The sequence below is a fragment of the Macrobrachium rosenbergii genome, chromosome 47 (assembly GCF_040412425.1).
Source record: "Macrobrachium rosenbergii isolate ZJJX-2024 chromosome 47, ASM4041242v1, whole genome shotgun sequence".
NCBI lineage: Eukaryota > Metazoa > Arthropoda > Malacostraca > Decapoda > Palaemonidae > Macrobrachium > Macrobrachium rosenbergii.
In genome coordinates, this window is record NC_089787.1 from 41,884,907 (window position 1) to 41,900,027 (window position 15,121).

General features: G+C 38.9%; 2 protein-coding genes across 3 annotated transcripts in view; both read left to right on the top strand.

Moving 5' to 3' along the window:
* Positions 1 to 9,246, top strand: part of LOC136830809 (uncharacterized) — a 9,357-nt gene extending 111 nt beyond the window's left edge. The window contains exons 1-4 of one of the 2 annotated variants that reach the window (XM_067090736.1): positions 1 to 36; positions 4,800 to 5,675; positions 6,528 to 7,412; positions 7,467 to 9,246. The exon at positions 1 to 36 is cut by the window's left edge and continues 111 nt beyond it. In XM_067090736.1, the coding sequence (XP_066946837.1) occupies positions 4,802 to 5,675; positions 6,528 to 7,412; positions 7,467 to 8,182 (2,475 nt within the window). In that variant the 5' untranslated portion in view covers positions 1 to 36; positions 4,800 to 4,801 and the 3' untranslated portion in view covers positions 8,183 to 9,246. Of the gene's footprint in view, positions 37 to 4,799; positions 5,676 to 6,527 lie in introns of both variants that reach the window. The other variant, XM_067090735.1, reaches the window with a different exon arrangement.
* Positions 9,247 to 12,885: 3,639 nt separating this feature from the next.
* LOC136830810 (uncharacterized protein PF3D7_1120600-like) overlaps positions 12,886 to 15,121 on the top strand; it is a 211,255-nt gene continuing 209,019 nt past the window's right edge. The window contains exon 1 of the mRNA XM_067090737.1: positions 12,886 to 13,056. Coding sequence (XP_066946838.1) covers positions 13,012 to 13,056 — 45 coding nt within the window. The 5' untranslated portion in view covers positions 12,886 to 13,011. The remainder of the gene's footprint in view (positions 13,057 to 15,121) is intronic.

Below are 15,121 nucleotides of genomic sequence, written 5' to 3' on the forward strand. Positions count from 1 at the left end.
TTACCTCGTTCTTCCTCTGCTTCGCGTTATTTCCAGGTAAAACTGAGGTTATAACTTGCGTGGAAATGTGCGAGAGTGTTACTCAAGTGAAACGTTTTTGAATCAGAACAAGTCAAGAGCCAGCATGTTCATTTTCATCGGTTTTGAAATTGGAAAAATAATTTGTTTACATGACGACGCGGACATGATAGAACTGCAATTAAGGTTGAGATAATTCTGAAGAATGGTTTCATGACGTTAAAAAGATAATAGTGCGCAGTAGTCTTCGGATGGTACGAGTGACATTTTTCTTAAAATCCAATTAGCTTAATGAATTCCACTGGGTGAATAATACAATTTCAATGGACTTTTTACAAAAATTTAAAAATATGTTGAAAATCACTAAATAATCGTCGTTTCCCAGTGCCGGCAGATGTTCGATAGATCTCCTCAACAAGAGTTCTAACAACCTTAACACGAACAACTGCAACAAGGAGAAAAATAACTGTGACACTGGTGATTATTCAGTTGTCACATTATTCCCAATCACCAAATCATTCTCAAAGTTTTTATGGGCCTCTTCTCGACCATCTCATTTTCATTCTACCGCCCGACCACTCTCGCCAAAGCAGGCGTGACCTAGATAGCTACCTGTAGAAATCAAGTGGTAGCCTACTTAGAGCCGACCATTCAGTAACACTTTTCCTACACAAAAAGGTGAACATTTTTCAGCAATCACGGATATTTTTTCACTCGTGGCCAAAAGAGCAAAGTTATATTTTATCTGATTTAATTTCGAACTCCATGGACCATGTAGGTTCGGATGTCGAAATGATTTCAGCGAAGAGTTGTTTCTTTTTTTTCTATATTACATGATGTTGCCAGTGATCATATATATATATATATATATATATATATATATATATATATATATATATATATATATATATGTGTGTGTGTGTGTGTGTGTGTGTGTGTGTGTGTGTGTGTGTGTGTATGCGAGCTCTACTATAAGTAGGAAAATATTTATTCTTGTTTTAGAGCTCATTAATGTGATGTACAGTTTGTATTCAACTGGGAACACGAATGATTTGATATGAATAAAAGGAGGTGACAACCGTTGTTTTATTAAAAGAATGTAATACATAACGACAAGACTCTTTTGTGCCTTTTTCATACAATCTTATGGCAACATAAATATTCGCCTTGCGTATCTGTGGGAGAGAGAGAGAGAGAGAGAGAGAGAGAGAGAGAGAGAGAGAGAGAGAGAGAGAGAGAGAGAGAGGTTCCGTGTGCATACATAAGTAAGTCCTAATCTTCCTGAGAACAAAGCTCTGCTGTTCATTGGCTGTCGTTACTGGAACTATCACAAAATTCTTCTTAATTTCAAATTTTTAAAAATTCGTTCCTTCCGGATTGTGCAGAAGATGCTCTTAAAAAAAAACTATTAATTTCGTTCAGCCTTTTGTTTAGCTCACATTCCTTCCGATCTATCAGTTTCATTCTCAGATATTTACGTTCAGCCTCGAGGGCTCGACTGTCACTTCGATGTAGTTGAATAAGTAAACATGTTAGCATTCTATTGACGTGTCTGACAGTTTTCTATCGATTTAATCACCCAGCTTTCCAGGAGCATTCCTTCAGCGGCAACCACAATAAAATAGCTAATATAAAGGTTCATTGTAAAGTAATGTGTGTATAATGACTTTCCACCTCTGAAGTCATGGTTGGGTAACCGAAAGTAGGCCAACTGGAGAAAACTTACGTGTCGACTTTTTTCTTCTGTTATTCCCTGTGGGAAAATCACCCTCAGGGGGCTAGAAGGTGCCCTTGGTAAAATCCGTCCATTGAACTGAGTAACCACTCGTCTGTCAGCACGCCCCTCATTCTCAGAGGTTTTGTAAGGTCATCTTAAATACTGAAGCTCATTTCATGATAAACTCTGCTCTGGATTTTAGGAATCATAACGGGGAGAGTAACAAGAACAATTTCAGTGTAAGTAAACTTGCTTCCCTTTTTAACAAAGACGCCGATCTTGATCCTTTTATCTTTTTAAGGATGTCTAAGTAGCAGTATACCCCGTAGGGGGTTAGTGCCGTCAGTGCACCTCACGTGGTGCACTGTAGGCATTACTTGAAGGGTCTTTGCAGCGTCCTTTCGGCCCCTAGCTGCAACCCTCTCTCATTTCTTATAGTGTACCTCCGATCTTGGTCTCTTTCTTCCACCTGACTTTCCACCCTCTCTAAAAATTGTTTCCTAGTGCAACTGCGAGGTTTTCCTCCTGTTACAGCTTTCAAACCTTCTTACTGTCAATTTCCCTTTCAGCGCTGAATGACCTCATAGATCCTAAGGCTTGGCCTTTGGACTAAATTTTATATTCTATTCTATTCTATTCTGAGCAGCAAGATGGGATACAATATTCGTTCTTGGTATGGTCACCGCTGTTGTTGATGCTGCTGTGTTATATTGAGCTTTTCTTGTGCCAGCTCAGATTCTTGTTCTTTTGGGCAGCCTGGAAACTCAAAAACAATTACAGCTGTGAAAAACAAGCTGTTTAAGAAGACGGTTAACTAGAACTTTCAAATAAAACAAATAAAAGACGTTTAGCCGGTGGAGTAAATGACGACTGATGAGAAAAAGTTATAAAAAAAAAAACTAAACCTGAGGTCGCTGCCTTTTGCCAACAAGTCATCAGACTTTCCGAATGTAATGACAAAGCTTTTTCCTTTTTTTTTTCGCTGAGTCTGCTTGCGCCCCAAATCTTTATTGACTGATAAACCCTAATATATTTAGGTCACTTCTTCATAAATAGTTCATCCTTTAAACACCCTGAGGATGTCAACAGTTCCTAGAAGCATAATAAACCTTATCATCCAAAAGCACCCGAGTCTGTCCCTAATATCCCATATCTTATTTACTTCGAGACAACATACAATTGGCGAAACTAAACATGGCACGCCATTACCGAATTCGTCTCCTCAGTTGTTTTCCTTAGATTGGCTGCCTTTTTAAAGTTTGCTCTGACCAGTAATTTGATAACATGATGGGGGCAAGAAGGTCGAAGATTCATACCCTGGGCGTTGAGTAATTATTAGGAAAGAAATGACTGGATTATAGTTTCCAACATCTGGGGAGGGAGTTTCAATCATCATCAGATCGTTCCATGTTTTTCTTTAAAGGACCGACTTTTGGTGCACCATACTGGCTCGTCGGTGCTACTTTATCTTGTTATCTAGGCGCCACCTACTCCGAGGTGCTAGTATTAAACACCGTATAGTAAATGTAAAGCAAACGGCAGCACGAAGATATCGTTTATCAATATAATTTATCGACCACACAATATAGAAATGGGCGTATACAATACTTTGATCCCCGAGGCGTTAGTACTAAACACGGCGTCTCAAGGAACTTCCGCTTTGTTTAGTACTAGCACCTAGGAGTAGGTGACTCGTAGATAACAAGCCAAAGTAGCATTTTAGGCAGTCAATTGAAGTCAAGCTTCCTTGAATAATTGGTTCTTCAAAGTCTTAGTTGTTGTTATTTAAAAGATATGTCTTTAATGTCTTATCAAATATCTCCAAGTTTTCACTTCGCTCATTTAATTCACAGAGCTACTTAGATGACGAGTGCTCTAAGGTTATTTTTCTAATATTTGTGTTATTTCTTAGTATCATTATGCTGATAAAAATAATAATCATCTTTATTTCCATTTGATACAATGGATATTCAAATTTAAAATGAATTGTAAACATACGGCCATCTTAGATAACTTCTTCAGAGATTCATGTAGCAAAAAAATAGTTCTGAAATTCAGTGTCATAATCTTCATCTACATTAATGAATAAGAACTGTAAAGAAATTAAAAACTGAAGCGAGTTTATAGAAAAGTACACGGGCTCGCACGTACAAATACATACCTTATACACACACATATACACATAAATATATAGATAGATAGATAGAACTACGTGCATGTGTGTATGTGTGCATTTCATCTATAAAATAAGTTCAATTTCTAATTATCCCAGTATACATAAATATTATATATACTTATTTATATATATATATATATATATATATATATATATATATATATATATATATATATATATATATATACAGTATATATATATATATATATAAACATGAATGTCAGTATCATTAAGACTGAGAAGGAATAGGATCACATAAGTTCATGAAAGCTTACATGTTTAAGTATTTGTCAAAATTTAATTTGACAACGTACTAGGATGCACCATTTGGTGGTTTAGTAAATAACAGCAATTGTTCAGACTTACATCTTTAACATACATAGTTTTGCTTCCGTGCAGTAAGTTTAACATATACGGGTATTCGCCCTTTCTCATATGTAAAGTTATACCTTACGTAGCATATGGCTCGAAAAGGAATTTTTTAGGTGAGATTCTGAAAGGTTTTTAAAGTCTGTTTTCATGCAGTAGAGATTTGGGTATGATTCAAGTAACTGCCTCCCTACAGGAATGAAGAATAATCACATTTAGCTTAATCTGATTATTTTAGGCCCGAAACCATTTCACAACTGGATTCACTTCAGCTCATCGTAAGGCAGCCTCTCTCTGATTAATTTACAGAACATACTTTGCAAACTTCCCTCAAGAATCTCTTGACTGTATACCGCCATGGAGAAATCACCAATGGGAGAGGCAACCAGTTAGACCCATCTTTTTTATACAATGCATTTACAGGATAAGGAAACCTAGCATTTCACTTAGGCTTGTTTTGAGTAGAATCCGCCATTCCGGTCAATAAACATAAAATACTAACATATTTCGTTCTTACAGGCATGAAGAAACTGATGGAATGGCTGTGGATAGCTGTGTTATGGGCGACACTACTGTGGCCTGCATTAGATGCAGCCCCACAGGAGGCAGCCCCTTATGAGAAAAATAGTGCAGCTGGCTTTGACATCCAGTCAAAAAAAATAAGTCTAGATCCAGAACCTGAATACGAGGTTCACGTCCATCCTTACCCAGAGGAACTGTTGACAACTTACAAAAACCCTCTGGAAAATGTGACGGCGTTGGACGCTCTGAAATATGCGGATAACCTGTTCCACTTCGTCAAAGTTGTTGATCAAGACAAAATCTACGCTACGGATGTGCTGGATGACTCGTGGAAAGGGTGGCTTGGATATTTTCACAAGATTTTTCCCGTGATGAACTTATTCACAGTCAAAGATGCAAACGACATAGAAAATCCCAGTGAAGATGCACCTGTGACAATTTGGGACCAACTTCTATTCCAGCTTCTTAGGGGTGTTTTCGTTACCAAAGTACAAGAAGGAGGGGGTGATGGAACTGTCGATTGTGTAGATCAAACAGAACCACCTACACTCGAACCCCAGTACACGTCGATCAAGTTCGATCCCATTGGGCAATTTGCGAGTGGAATAGTACACGCTCTAAAGTATTATACAGGTTACGAAAGCATCTATGACTGGTTTGCAATAATCAGGGATGAATTCCAGAACTATACTGCCTTTACAGAGGAAATAACAAACGAGAGTCAAGTTGATCAAAACATAGTAGATGCTGCCTTACAAGCTGGAGGCATAGTGGCCTTCCCTCTTCCTGACAGTGTGCTTACGATCGCTAGATATGATCCAATTGCACTGGGCGTCAACGCTCTTCTTTTCATCAGCTTCCATCTCCTCTTCTGTAAGTAAAGTTATCTTGATTTTGCATCAGTAAATTTTCTTTACACCTCATCTGAGTATACATAAACTTTTCTGTGCATATGTGTGTGAATGTGGACATTTTTCTGTGTGAATTACAGAGCCTCAGTGATAAAACTTAACTGTGGATAACAGAGCTATTTTTGGGGGGTCATGTCTTTCCATTTATGTGAGTTCCTTCCGAGTTTGCTCTTTAATCTAGACAATGGGCTGAGCTTTTCTGTAAGACAAAGTCTGATGGCAACTATAAGATTTATAGTAACCGTGTTATCAACTTGGTATTCCCTAATTTAACTCATCCTGGGTAACTGGTATACCTGTAAACGTCACATAAGTGTTGCCTGGATCCGTAAACAGAAATTAGGTAACAAAAGTCTTGCAGGGAAGTTTCTAAACACGGACGGGTACTAAAGACCTCTGGCCTGGGTGTATAATGTCTCAGGAGACAGTGGCACATACTTTTCAAACCTATCTCGAATTTCTTTTTAAACCAAAATTGTCGTTTTCTAAGAAAGGGATCTTGAACACAGGGGTGGCTTGAATAATTAATCAACTGGATAGATAAGTTTTTCTCCGTGATAGTAAGGTAGCACAGTAAACCTTTCCATAATTTAGCAAAACCTATGATCTTAAACATCCAAGTAATTTTCTAATTAATGCGTTTGATGACCTGGTTTATTGTTAACTTGAGATTTTAGTGAAAAATGCAATATTTAATCTTCACTTTATTTTACTTTTTTTGAGTGCTAAATTTCTCTTGCTTGAATCAAGAAATAAAACATGAAATTTAAAAATCTTTAAATAATGATCTTAATCGCCACCTCTTCTGCTTCAGGGGGAATCTTCGTACCTATATCATCTTATGCCAGTTTCTTTGCCGATGATGATGAGCCTGAAGATGTGACAACAACCATGAGTCCACCTGAAATGGAAGAAGAAGAAGAGGCAGGGGAAGAGGGAGAAGGGGAGCAAGAGGCTGGAGAAGAGGAAATGGCAGATGATGAAGAAGACGCAGGAGATGAAGGGGATGGAGCAAATGAAGATCAACAAGCAGATGATGACCAATCTGCTGATGACATGGAACTTGCAGATGACTTGCAGCCACCTCCTATGGAACCTGCAGAGGATATGCAACCACCCAGTATGGAACTTGCAGACAATCTGCAACCACCGCCTATGGAACCTGCAGATGATATGCAGCCTCCGCCTGTGGAACCTGCAGACAATATGCAGCCTCCGCCTATGGAACCTGCAGACGATATGCAGCCTCCGCCTATGGAACCTGCAGACGATATGCAGCCTCCGCCTATGGGACCTGCAGACGATATGCAGCCACCTAGCATGGAACTTGCAGATGACCTACAACCGCTACCAGTGGAACCTGTAGATAGCCTACAGCAAGCTAACACAGGACAGGAGGGTCAGCAAGGTAACTTTGGGCAACAGGGTCAACAGAATGAGTTTAGGCAGCAGGTTCAACCAGCTAACATTGTGCAGCAGGGTCAAGAAGACAACTTCGGGCAACAAGGTCAGCAAACTAACTTCGAACAGCAAGATCAACAAGCTAACTTTGAGCAACTGGGTCAACAAGATAACTTTGGGCAGCAAGGTCAACAAGCTAACTTTGAGCAACTGGATCAACAAGATAACTTTGGACAGCAGGGTCAACAAGCTAACTTTGAAAAGCAACTGGCTCAACAAGATAACTTTGGGCAGCAAGGTCAACAAGCTAACTTTGAGCAACTGGGTCAACAAGATAACTTTGGGCAGCAAGGTCAACAAGCTAACTTTGAGCAATTGGGTCAACAAGATAACTTTGGACAGCAAGGTCAACAAGCTAACTTTGAAAAGCAACTGGGTCAACAAGATAACTTTAGGCAGCAAGGTCAACAAGCTAACTTTGAGCAACTGGGCCAACAAGCTAACTTCGGGCAGCAGGGTCAACAAGCTAACTTTGAGCAACTGGGTCAACAAGACAACTTTGGGCAGCAGGGTCAGCAAGCTAACTTTGAGCAACTGGGTCAACAAGACAGCTTTGGGCAGCAGGGTCAACAAGCTAGCTTTGACCAACTGGGTCAACAACCTAATTTTGGGCAGCATGGTCAACAAGCTAGCTTTGAGCAACTGGGTCAACAAGCTAATTTCGGGCAGCAGGGTCAACAAGCTAGCTTTGAGCAACTGGGTCAACAAGCTAATTTCGGGCAGCAGGGTCAACAAACTAACTTTGAGCAACTGGGTCAACAAGACAGCTTTGGGCAGCAGGGTCAACAAACTAACTTTGGCCAACAGAGTCAACAACCTTCAGATTTTCCAAGCGTAGGACAAGGAGCTGAAAGCATCAGAAGAGAAGACCCATACAGGTATCATCATTACTACAACAACGATTACAGCAACTATTACTATGGAAATTATCGAAACAGATATCAAATTCCTAGACCATATGCCTATTATCATGGAAGTTATAATAATAGGCGTGAGAATTTTTATTAATCAAATATTATTACCAGTGCTATAACAAAGATGTGACAGTGTTCCTAGACCTCAGTACAAAACCGATAGAAAAGATTCTCAGTCCTTTAATTACTACAGTCATGGGGCTGTTGGTCCTCACGAGGATGACAATCCTCTGGACACAAACACTTAACCAGAATGAAGCTGAGGCGATAGTAACGTTATTTCTTGAATAATGAGCCAAAGACATACATAGAAATCAATAAGTGTGTGTTGCTTATGCGTAAAAACAGCGTAAAGATATACCTCACTGCAAACACTTTATTCTGATTTTGTAACATAAAACCAGTGAAACTACTATGGATGTATGCAGCATTCAGCCATCAGAAACTTTTAATTAGAAAATGAAGGTAACAGACTTATGTATCTTATTGTAGGCCTGAGAGTTTTCATGGATTTGTAGCTCTGTTACACCTAACAATGGAGTTTTTCTGTCCATTATTCTTGTGTTACGTCAAACTTTCTCTCTGGTTCATCGTTTGATAAGTTTTAGTAGCATGAAATACTACTAAGCTAACTCTCTGATAATGAGCACAACTGTTTTCTCCGTGTAGTTTTACTAAATTTCAGTCGAACGCAAAACACATTTCATATTCGTTCATCACCCATCCGTTATTTATTACCATTTGCTTAGCATTCATTTCTTACGCTTTGTACCCATCTGTTATAAATCATTTGCACCTTATAAGCTACATTTAAATGATACAGTGATAAGCCTCATCTCTACTGAGGGCTTGTTATGTATGGTTGATAACGATGAAAACACATTCCACAGTGCATTTATTTTGAGAACTGTGATAATCATGTGTGCTACTTTGTGTTGCACAATTGTCGTGTTGTAAAATACAAAAGATGACAGGATCCTGTAAGTCGTGTGGAAATAGATGATGTTGGGAGAGGGTGCAGTATGCAACAAAAACAACTCTTTTTCTGAAGAAGGGCAGGGATAACTTTTTAAGATTTCGCTGCGGTTTGATTGTACATCTTTCCTTTGTTGCAGTTTTGTACGACAGACGATCAGCAATAAAACTGATCTCTTTTTTCATAGCCTTTTCTTTATCAAACAGTTTTGCCATCCTATACTTTGAAATATTCATGAATGTAATAACACCATTGTGAAGTCTTCATGACTGGTGAACATGTTCTTAGCTAACAAGGGAAGCCGAAGTTTAAACATTCACTGGCCTCCTATACGATCTCCATGAATGGAAAGCTTTCTCAAAACATGAGCAAAGATGAAAAGCAGCGTTCTTTTAAGATTCCCATTATTTTGGCACGATTATCGCCGGTGACAAAATTGACGCCCATCATGGGCTTACCCTAGTTGGGACTCCAAAATACTTGCATCTTACTACTTCAGTGCCTTTGACTTTGAGATCAAATTAGTGGTAATTTGCTGAACTGTCTGGCATTCCTGGGAGTTGATAGGAATCATTTATGTCAGTTAGGAGATGTACTGGATTTAAATGAAGTACAATATTATTCAACAATGTCATCTGCTGCTAGTGTTATCGACACAGAATTTAACGCATATTTGTACTTTAGGGGATCCTGAACCAAGGGGAGAAATTGTCTCGTTAAAATCAATTCAAATAAAGAAACTAGTGAATTAGAGAGGAAGAATTCGAAACTAAAAGATATCAAAATTACAGGCTAAAAGACAATAAAGAAAATAACATAAAAAAAACCTTCATGTGGTTCTTTATTTCAAGAGCAATTGGTTCTTTCCGGAAAGATCAGGGAGTAACGCAGAATGACGTTGGAGATGACACCAGTACTTCATTCCCAAGCGAACAATCGTCGTGACCGCAAGACCTTTGGTCTACCGACCCCTGGAGTCAAGCAAGACCGGGTCTGGTTTTCACTTGGGTGAGTGACAGACAACGGATATAAAAAGCCTGCTCCAGTGATCATCTGCGAGGCGTTGGTGTTATGGGCATGACAGGAGCCTAGTAACCCCATTTGTCGATATGAAGACACGCGGAAAATAAGTCCTGAATTATTAGAAACAACGGGCAGGAAAGAATGGCAGCTTCCTGAGCGAAATGCTTACAGTGGTTTCCTGAAATTACGGCACTGGTTCATGAGGCAGCCAAATTAAGAACAGTTTCATTCTTTGGCGTCATATTTCTAACAGTGTGTATGTGTATATATGTATATATATATATATATATATATATATATATATATATATATATATATATATATATATATATATATATATATACACACACATACATACACATATATATGTGTGTGTGTGTGCTTGCGTAAACGCAGATTATGACCGAGAGGAAAGTGAAACAACGGAGTGTCAGACTTTTGCCCGACTCTATGTCACTTCCAAGCAAACTACGTACAATGAAATAAAGTAAAAAGATTGCAAAGAACATTAAGTTTTACAAGCAACGACTAAGATTAGAGGAGAATATAGCCATTTTATTGTGTATGAAGGTCATGCGAAACACTTAGGATTAAGTGAAGACGACAATGAGTATCAGACAGGGTTCACAGGGGGAAGCAGATTCAATATCAAACAAAAGAGAGTTATAGAAATACAAAGTCCTAATAGTAGAGGTTGTAGACTATAGTAAGAACTTTTGACACTGTAAAAAAGGAAGGTTTTAATTGAAGTTATGAAAGAACACAGAACCCACCCGAAAGTCATAGATGCGATTGCGTATACACACACACACACACATATATATATATATATATTTATATATATACAGATGTATATATATATATATATATATATATATATATATATATATATATATATATATATTGACATCTACATATATGACTTTCAGGTAAATTCTGTGTTCTTTCATAACTTCAGTTAGTACCTTCCTTTTACAGTATCAAAAATTTTACAATCGTCAACAACTGCTGCTATTATATAATATATATATATATATATATATATATATATATATATATATATATATATATATATATATATATATATATGTATATATATATATATATATATACACAGTATATATGCAGTAAGTGAAAGGTGAATAAGTCAAGGAAGCGCAGGATCAACATCACTGTTCACACTAATATTTCTTTATGAAAAGAACAGAAGGAGAAGGAAAAAAGATTTAAAAATGAATTAGTGAATATATGAACTTTATTCTTCGCTGATGGTGCCTTGGTGATAGCATATTATGCAGAACATAATATAGACACCTTAATGGAAGCAGTGTGGATTGGAGACAAATAAAAAAAAAGTAACATTCTGATATACAATACGGAAAACAAACCAGAACGCACAGACGGAGTCAGTGCAATGGAATATGAAAAAGTAGATACTCAAAGGAATATATTCAAAACGCAAAATAAGGAAATATATGAAAAAGCCGAGAAACTGGCTGTTCTATAGCGTTGCCAGAAGCACGATTATGGCTAACTTTAACCTTAAATAAAATTTTAAATTACGGGGGCTAGAGGCCTGCGATTTGGTACTATTGTAGAAAAAAAACTGAAAAAGTTTGAAATTGAAAAATTACAGACTCCAAATGGCGAATGTAGGAAAACGCTAGGAGCCACACTAAGGGGAGGGACGGGTCTCTTATTTTTTTATTATTATTATTTATGAAGATAAGGTTAGTAAATGGGAAGCTGCTGTGGGAAAAAATATATACAGTATATTGCAAAAGACAATCAAGGATATACAAGAAACATATGGGAAATGGCAAAGTATGTGCAAAAAGTAAACTTGAGCAGAAAACGGTTCGAAGAAGTGACAAACATGAAAATATAATCCAAAGCTAAGAGAGTCGAATAATGGTAAATGGAAAAAAGAGCTAGTAAATACCGAGAGTTTAGGAATATACAAAAAATGGAAATGAGAAACTAAAGGTAGAAAAATATCGGTTCTGAATCAATACTTTTCTTTAGTACAAGAATTGATAAGTTGAAATTGAATTTATACATGGACTGTTGGTAGGAATTGTCTGACTTCAACTTCCGTGGAAATATAGATCTGAATTTTTTTTTATTATTTTCCAGGAATACAGAAAAAACTAAAGTAGTTAAACTATAAGTCTATAACAACCATACGAAGAGGGCACAAATGAAATAGTTGAAAGATTTTTATTCGTTGAAAGAATTGTCGAAACATAAAAAGTAAAAAATGCGCCGAAGTTTCTGCCACGTAATCGAGTTTTCTGTACAGCCGCTACAGCCTATAATCAAGACAACGAAAATACTGTAGATCTATCTTTCGGTGGTCTCGGTACAATGCTGTATGAGCCGCGGTCCATGAAACTTTAACCACTCCCCAGTGGTGGCCTGGCCTATAGCGTTGCCAGAAGCACGATTATGGCTAAATTTAACATTAAATAAAAAAATACTGAGGTTAGGCTGCAATTTGGTATGTTTGATGATTGGAGGGTGGATTATCAACATACCAATTTGCAGCCCTCTACAGCCTCAGTAGTTTTTAAGATCTGAGGACGGACAGAAAAAGTGCCGACAGAAAAAAGTGCGGACAGAATGAAGAGCGGACGGACAGACAAAGCCGGCACAATAGTTTTCTTTTACAGAAAACTAAAAAGTAAATCTTATGTCATATGCGGAGAAAAAGACAAAAGAAAGTAAAACGGAGATATTCATTATCAGGACAACACCCTACGAGCAGCTGAGGCGCCGTTGCAAAGGCAAACCCTTGACACCCCGATTCCCCGAAGAAGTAGGAAAGAACATGAATTCTTACGAGAGTTGATGATTTCCCCTGAACGTCATGCGATATTTGAATTGGTCAACTTGACAGTGCGAAGACTGATCATGACGCGAGGATGGATTCCTCGTCAAACTCCGCTGCTTCTCGGGGAAAGTGTAATGTAAGATTTAACACTTAAAGAACGCATGTTCCTCGTGTAGTAGACTGTACATGATGATGCATGTTGCATATCCTATTCCAGAGGTTTGCAAGGCAGACTTTTACTTTAAACCATTAGTCTATTGCATATGGGACGTAACAATGTTATTAGCTCTCCTGTGTTTTAATTGGTGCCTTTAACATTTCCGACATTTTTTGTTATCGAACAAGTTGTTTTAGAGGTAGTGGACCTCACCTATAGGACTATAAAGGTGGGGTCCACTACCTCTAGCTGTAACAACTTGTTTGATATACCCCATAGGCGAGCGGAATAGCGCCGTCAGTGCACCTTACGTGGTGCACAGTAGGCATTACTTAATTTCTTTACAGCGTCCCTTCGCCTCCTAGCTGCAGCCTCTTTCATTCCTTTTACTGTGCTTCCGTTCATATTCTCTTTCTTCCATCTGACTTTCCACCCTCTCTAACAATTGTCTCGTAGTGCAACGGTGAGGTCTTCCTCCTTGTTACACCTTCCAAACCTCCTTGCTGTTAATTTGTGTGTCATTACTAAATGACCTCGGGTAATTCTAAGTATTAGCTCCTGTTTTTACCTTGAAAACTGGCTTTTTCTACACTTTTAGGGCTTATGATACTGGCAGTACATTTGTTTGTTGTCGGCCAAATGGAATGTCCCTTTGCCGTGTTTAGTACTGGCCCGGGGAGGGCGGTACCCATACGGTAACAAGTTATTGCACTTGCTGGATGGGATATGAACCGTTCGAAACAGACGTACCCGTGCTCTGTCTTGTGGAGATTGCATATGGAAACCCCTGGTTGGATGGACTTCAGGCGTTAATTACAGGTTAATTATATTCGTGCGACAAAAATTAAAGGTATATCCATAATTAGCAACCAAAAAACTGTAGAAAAAGTTAAGTTAGAAGGAAATCGCCACCGCGGAGCTACTACTTAGAGCTACCTGACATCATATTCTCTTTGGGCCTATATCTTAGAGTCTGAGGGACCAAAGTGGGAAAGCAGGGATTTTGGGCAGGCCTATGGGAAAACACAAAACTAGTAAAATAGGGCGAAAGGTGTTGATTTAATTTAACCTAGCCTACGGGGCTGCACTCATATATATCTGGTCAGAAGGGCTTCGACACTTGGATCTCACCACCTAACCTAACCCAGGGTGTGGGTCCCCAGTTTAGTACATAGCCTAATATTACTTTGAAAACATTTCAAAGTCTTACCTTATCTGAATTGGAACCATCACTAGGACTGACATCTTCAGACTGGCCGGGACCTTCATGAACAAAACTGCCTTTCCTCACCTTCCAAGTTCCTTTAGGAGGTTGATGCTGTCAGCGCACACCTCGTGCGGTGCGCTGTATGTAGGCATTACTTAAGGTTCTTTGCGGCGTGCCTTCGACCCCTAGCTGCAACCCCTTATGTTTCTTTGACTGTACTTCATTTCATATTCTCTTTCTTCCATCCTACTTTCCACCCTCTCCTAACAATTGATTGTTCCAACACAATATACAAACCGTCGGTCCTTTACATTAGGAATTACTTTCAGCATAGGCTGGAAACGGCTGTTGAACTTTCGAACAACAGAGTGCCAATGATGAAACCTACCAGCTATATTAATAGTAGAAACGTTAGGCAGTTAACTACTGTCCGGGAGGCCGGAGTACCGCCTGGCGGGATGTAAACATTCCAATTTGCTTTCGGCCGCCCTAGAATGTGGACATTGTTCTTCGCTCTCTGCCTGACTGCCCTTCAGCTTTCCCGGTGGGAACTTTCCTTGCTTTTCTGTAATGAATGTTGATAAGCCTTCTAAACCCTCCTATCCCCAGTGTGTGTGTGTGTGTGTGTGTGTGTACTGGGGTAGGAGGCAAGATGTAATACTTTTCGTTCTAGCGTCGACACGGACCCACACGTCCTCTGCCCCACTTGCAGGGGACGTGTGTGTTCGCACAACGCTCCTTGTAGTGAGTGTTGTGCCTGGTCTCCCAAGCAATGGAGGAGGTTCGAAGGGAGGAGACGCCACCGTTGGAAGCCCAACAAGGATTCATCCGAGGGTA